This window comes from Emiliania huxleyi (genome assembly GCF_000372725.1).
Source record: "Emiliania huxleyi CCMP1516 unplaced genomic scaffold EMIHUscaffold_92, whole genome shotgun sequence".
Classification (NCBI taxonomy): domain Eukaryota; phylum Haptophyta; order Isochrysidales; family Noelaerhabdaceae; genus Emiliania; species Emiliania huxleyi.
In genome coordinates, this window is record NW_005195149.1 from 495,213 (window position 1) to 501,295 (window position 6,083).

General features: G+C 65.1%; 3 protein-coding genes across 3 annotated transcripts in view; 2 read left to right on the forward strand and 1 right to left on the reverse strand.

Moving 5' to 3' along the window:
* Positions 1–1,192, forward strand: part of EMIHUDRAFT_107556 (hypothetical protein) — a gene marked incomplete at both ends in the record, with an annotated part of 4,931 nt that extends 3,739 nt beyond the window's left edge. Inside the window, one exon of the mRNA XM_005757261.1 lies at positions 484–1,192. Within this exon, the coding sequence (XP_005757318.1) occupies positions 484–1,192 (709 nt within the window). The remainder of the gene's footprint in view (positions 1–483) is intronic.
* Positions 1,193–2,381: 1,189 nt separating this feature from the next.
* EMIHUDRAFT_107557 (hypothetical protein) lies at positions 2,382–3,065 on the forward strand (the record flags this gene model as incomplete). Its single annotated transcript, XM_005757262.1, has 2 exons — positions 2,382–2,386; positions 2,615–3,065. 2 exons carry the CDS (start codon positions 2,382–2,384, stop codon positions 3,063–3,065), a joined length of 456 nt encoding a protein of 151 aa, XP_005757319.1.
* A 402-nt stretch (positions 3,066–3,467) lies between these two features.
* Positions 3,468–4,795, reverse strand: EMIHUDRAFT_439094 (hypothetical protein). Its single transcript, XM_005757263.1, has one exon. It carries the CDS (start codon positions 4,730–4,732, stop codon positions 3,755–3,757), a length of 978 nt encoding a protein of 325 aa, XP_005757320.1. The 5' UTR covers positions 4,733–4,795; the 3' UTR covers positions 3,468–3,754.
* Positions 4,796–6,083: the final 1,288 nt, after the last annotated feature.

Sequence of the window (6,083 nt, forward strand, 5' to 3'; positions counted from 1 at the left end):
GACGAGGCCGACATTGAGGAAGATGTGGACAGCGAGGAGGACGACACGCTGCTCTCGTCCCGCCCGAGCCTGGTCTAGGTGTGTATTTGGCATGTGGGGGGTCACTCGGAGAAGGACACATTGCTGTGGTGGGGGTGCAGGGTAGGGGGTAGGGTCGAGGCCTGCGCAAGTTCATGAAAAATCGTGGTGTGGGAGAGAGGGTCACACAGGGAGGGGTCGGAAATCTAGGACGTAGGAGATAGGGCCAGACGTAAAAGAAGTACGTAAGAAAAGCTCTCCCTCACACACACACACACACATGGCGCGCGTAGCTATGACAGGGACCGCGGCCGCGGATCCGGCGGCGGACGGGGCTGGCGCGCAAGCGCCGGCCACCGTCGGGCCGCCGGGGATGCGCCGCGGACGGCCCTGGAATAGCAGCGATCGCGCGCACATGCAAGACTGCCTCATTGCCGCAAGGCTTGCAGGTGTGTCGCAGCTCAGGTATGAGGTCCCTGGCTACGGGACGGCGACCTTCGACCTGAAGCACGAGAAGGCCGCGGGCGACCGCGAGCCGGTGCAGGCGGCGGAGCGCTCGTTCGTCGAGCGCACCGCGCCGCGGAAGGAGGAGCTGACGGAGGAGCAGAAGGATGCTCGGGCCGCGGCTCGCAGGGCCAAAAAGGCCCGGCAGAAGGCGAACAAGGCGGAGAAGGCTGCGGCGGCGGCTGCGAGCGAGGCTGAGCGTGCGGACTACCCGCACGCGCAGCTGCGCGAGAACGTCGAGTTCGTCATGGACGGCCTGGAGGCTGCGACGCAGGCGGCGCGCAACCCAGCGGGGTCCAATATTCAGGTCGCCTACTCGCTGCCTCCCGAGGGGGGCAGCGGGTTCGGCGACCTGGTGTACGCCACGGTCCCTCTGGGCTCCGTGGCGACCAAGGTCGCCCGGGACTGGCTCGCCAACGAGCTCTACGAGCCGTCCCGGGGCGGCAAAATTGATGCGGCCTGCAGGGACCGAAAGGTCGCCGACCTGATCACGGCTGCCGGCGCCTCGGCGCCGGCCGACGCCGTGTTCGGCGGCAGGTTCGCGAAGGGCGAGACGCCCCGCTCGACGACCTCCGCCTCCGAGGCGGACGAGGGCGACGGCGCCGGCGGCGATGGCGGGACCGGCTTCGACCTGTTCGGGCCGGACCCCACCCCCATGGAGGACCTTTGAGGCCCTCTCCAGTCTCACCCCACCTTACCTCTGCCCCCCCCTCCCCCCATCCCTCTGCCTCCCATAGGGCAGGATAGCACTAGCATATGCGCCTAGTGCGCACACTGGGCCCACATAGATGTGACCCGCCCGCTCGAGTGCGGCGTCCGGATGCTAGTGCTTGAGAGGACACCACAAACGCGGCACGGCCCGTTTTGGATGTCTGCGGAGATTCTGTCTTAGCACACACAGTGAGTCATTCGGAGTCATTCGATGGCCAGAGTGCGATTGTGTGTGTGCGGGAGTTGGTTTGTCGGGAGGGAGGGGCAGGCTGCTCACCCACGTGCACCGGGCCAGTGCTTGCACTTTGAATGCCGTGGGGCTCCTGCCCGTGTCCGGGCGTGGAGATGCGAGGGTCGCCCCCCCCTTGCCCCACCACTTTGTGTGTGTGGAGAAATCTACCTTACCTTACCTTGCTCTCCCTCACCTCCTCCTCGCACACCTGTTGACGCACTGGGTCGCGCCGTGTGATCCTCTCGTCTTTGCGAGAGCCCATATACGGCGGAGACCCACACGTGGCGATCTCTGTGTCTGCAGACTGCACACGCTCGCGGCCGAGGGCAAGCTAAAAATAAAGACACTTGGAGCACTTAGCCGAAACAGCTGACAGACAGACAGAGAGAGAGTACACAAGTTCAAACGAGCGCTGCGCCGGTCGCCGCCGCGCACCCACACGAGCTAGATGGTCCCATAGGACGCCCTCTCTCTCTCTCTCGACTCGGCTCGCACCCCGAACACGCGAAAAGCATTGGCAAAAACTGCGCTCTTGGCCTCTGCTTGCGAGGACAGTTACGGACAGATATTTGGGTATCGATCTCGGACCCAGAAGTGGAAAAACTGGCTCTCAGGTTGGTGTTCGAGAGAGGTGTCGTCGTGAGTCGTGATAAAGCCACAGTGCACAGGACCCACACACGACACAGATTAAGGTCCTCCGGGCCCCTTTAGGGAGGCAAACCCTGGCCGGCCCCTAGAACCCCAGGTAAGGCCCAGGTGTGGCCTAGGGCATCAGAAGGGACCAAGAGGAGTCCAGTCTGAGCCCTAGAGCCCAGGTCTTTGCCCCCGAAGGTCGCGTTCAAATGCCCGGAACGGACGTTACAGTGGTGTCCGGCCGGCGCGATCACCGAGCTGTGACGCTCAGGGAAGAATACTGATGAGGTGCTGGTTTCTTTGCCCAGGGCTGGCCTTCCCCCCAGGCTGGATCAGCTGAGCAAGGTTTGGGGAGAATCCCCCGGTCAGATCTTCAGATATTTTAACGGATGACCGAAATCACCCCGTTTTTGCCCATTTTTTTCACTCATCGACCAATGTTGAGTTTTTCTTGTTGGGCCATGGCGCCGCTCGTGCGGAAGCCACCGGCTTCGGAGCGCCTCGTGTTGATCCCAGATTCGATAAGAGGAACACGACTGGCTACAAGAACGTGACCTTCGATCACAGCACAAAGAAGTTCGTGGCGAAGGTGAATGATGGCGGCAAGCGTGTCCACCTCGGCTGCTTCGACACCGCCGAAGAGGCGGCCACCGCCTACGCTCGCTCAGAGTACGGCCGCGCCGACGCCGCCAAGCAGCTGCAGCCCCGCGCTGCTCCCACTGCCGCCGGCGCCGCGGCGATACTGCAGGCGGCGAGGGAGGGCCTCACCCTCACCGCCAGCAGCAACAACAGCACAGGCTACAAAGGCGTGGCCTTCTGCCCGAAGCATTCAGGCAGCAAGAAGTACGAGCTGTCGGTGTGGGTTGGCGGCAAGAAAGTCTTCCTCGGTTACTTTGCCACCGCCGAGCAGGCGGCGCTCTTCTACGCCCGCAGGGAGGCGGGCAGGGACACCAGCGATCTCACCTGACAGAGTCCTGACGGAGTCCTGACAGAGTCCTGACAGAGTCCTGACAGAGTCCTGACGGAGTCCTGACAGAGTCCTGAGGCCTATTTTGGAGTTTTTCAACTTTGAGGTATTGTAACTATGTGAAGGCACTATGAATGCATCAGTTCTTTGGGAGAGTGCAATCCATTTAGTTATTACCTCCAACTCAAAAAAAAAGTCTCTGGTGGCAAACGGACAATGGGGTCCCTTATGGTGGCCTCTAAGGGTAAGTTGTGGGAGCTCCACAAACCAGGTTCCAACTCGGGGCCAAAATCCGCCTCGGGACGCGATTCGGGCCTGGTATTGCGACGGTGTATCATCCACTTTATGCCACCGTTGCATATCCGGATATGCAACGGTGGCATAAAGTGAATGATACACCGTCGCAGGTATCACATGCGTTGCCATTGTGGCGACGCGTCCGCGATTTTTCGTGTGCACGTACGCGCGGGGCCTAATATTACCACCTGGCCCCGCGCCCTGACACATGCACAGAACGTTCCCCCACCCATCCTGTGCACCCCTGAGAGCTACGATGGCGGCACTACTCTGTGTACAACATGCGATGAACGCGACCTAAAACATGCATCCCCGCCCGACCGCTGGCTCTACAGCCGGCACCAGGTCGCGGATCGGCCCCGGAAAGGCGAATAATGAAGCAGGCTGGCGCGTCACTCCCCCCCGGACGCGTCGCGCAGCTCGTCGACGGTCAGCGTCTGGCGCAGCTCGACCGACAACTGCCTCGTCATATCGGCGGCGCTGCGCAGCTCCCCGCTCACGACGTGCAGGTACACCGCGACCCCCCGCCGCCGCTCGTGGAGGAGCCGCCACGGGCCGAGCTGCAAGGCGGGCGGCGCGCAGGGCGGCGGGCTCCCCGCCGCCCGCGCCGCAGCCACCTGCAGGCTCTTGTCCGAGTCCTGGTCGACGAGATCGAGGCGGCGTGTGCACAGCCAGCGCAGCGCGGTGTAGCCAGGGAGCATCCAGTAGCGCAGGCACGGCCGGGGCGGCCGTGCCGACTCCTCGCGCTGCTGCTGCTGCGAGAAGGCGGTGCGCGCAGTGCGCATCATCACCTGCGTGGCGAGAGAGAGCAGCACGCCCGAGCCAAAGAGTACCACCAGGCCCACCTCGAAATCCGCCGAGATGTAGAAGCACTCCGCGTACTGCTCGTCGAGGGCGCCCGTGTCGGCAAGCGCCGCGAACATCGGCATCAGGTCGTTGCAGTAGCACGCCACCAGGAAGCGCGAGATGGACTCGATCTGCGAGATGCCCAGCCCCACGGCGATGATAAAGACCTCCTGGTACGACCACGCGGAGATGGCCTCCGCCGCGACGTACGCGCGCCGCTGGCCGGAGCGCGTGAGGGGTGCAAAGTGCAGCACGAGCAGCGTGGCGCACTGCAGGATGGGGGCGACCACGGTGCAAAGGACGAGCGTCGCCACCACCGTGTACATTCCAAAGACGCCCAGCGCCGAGCCGGCGTCGGGCTGCCACATCCCGTTGGCCTGGTCGGCGAGGAAGCGCGCGAGCTCGAAGACCGAGTAGGTGCGGACGCGCGAGCCCGCCTCGTGTGCCTCGACGAGCATGCCCACTACGCCGTTGTACTCGTACCGCAGGGCGGGCAGGTACGACCCGACGACGACCAGAGGCATCAGGGCGAGGAGCAGCGCCGCGAGCGCCGCGAGGTAGAGGCGCGTCACGACGGCGAACCGGCGGCCGGTGGAGCCGACAGAGTAGGGGTGGCCCGCCAGCCTCTGCCGCGGCTCCGCCGCCGTCCCCTCCGTCGCCCCCCCGTCGCCCTTTGCTTGGGCGATCGCCGACGCGCCGTGCCGTCCGGCGCTGCTGTGGCGATCGCTGAGCGCGACGCTCGTCCGGCGGCTCGCCGGCTTGCTCGCCGGCGGCTGGTGCGAGCGATGCCCCGCGAGCACCGCCGCCCTTAGGTCGGCGAGGTGCGCGAGGTGCGCGCGGTGGTAGTGGAGGCAGACGTGCGACGAGATCTGCGAGACGAACTGTGCGAACATGTTTGCGTACAGCCCGTACCGCGGCGTGACAAAGAGGTGCACGCGGTAGAGATCGCCCATCAGGAACTCGAGCTCGGCGGGCGGCTCGAGCGCGAGGTCAAAGCCGACGACCGAGATGATCATGACAAAGATGTCGATCATCGACCACTTGCCCAGAAAGTCGAGCCACGCAAAGGCTGCGCCCCGGTTCTCGAGGCACACGAGCCAGGGCGGCGTAACCCATAGGCCGCACATGACGCCCAGCTTGACGTACGGCCATGCGCCGGAGAAGACGACCACCACCCACGCGAGGAACTTGGCGCCGGCGTTGTACATGTCGATGGTCGACTGAGCGATGGAGAAGGTGAAGTAGGCGTCCAGCGCGATGGTCTCGCTGCCAGCGTCGATCAAGATGTCGACCGTCGCACCCACCTGAGGACACGGCGGGGACTCGTTGGGTGAACGTTTGGGGGGGGTGGGGGGGGAGCCCCTCTCGGAAGAGCGTCTCGGGCGGCCGTCTCGGGCGTGCGTCCGCAGGGCGCACCGCCAGGTGGCCGGTGAGGAAAAGAGCCGCGTTGCACACCAGCACGAGCGGGACGCCGTACCGCATGCAGCACGGCACCGCGGCCGAGCGCGCGAGCGAGCTGGTGCGAGCCACGTGCTGTGCGAGGCCCAGCGGATCGTCCAGATCCAGGCCGTGCGCCGCGCGCTGGCACCGGCGGTAGCGGCCGCGGCGCCAGCAGAGGTAGGCGACGAGCGCCGCCACCGCGGCGGCGGAGACCAGAGCCCAGTGCCACCACGGCACCTGCGGAGAGGCATGGGTGGACGTGGTGAGGGTCGAGTGGTGAGGGTCGGTGTGGTGAGGGCGATGTGGTGAGGGCGGTGTGGTGAGGGTGGGTGTGCCCAGGGTGTGGTGGGGCGAGCGGGAGGTGCAGAGGGTGAGCGCTCACCGACGCCGCCCAGTCGCGGAGGAGGTCAGGGAGGTCGGGGTAAATTCCCTCCT

Excerpts from the sequence above, each read along its gene's own strand:
- EMIHUDRAFT_439094 (XM_005757263.1), bottom strand. The coding sequence starts at position 4,732 with ATGCCTCTGGTCGTCGTCGGGTCGTACCTGCCCGCCCTGCGGTACGAG.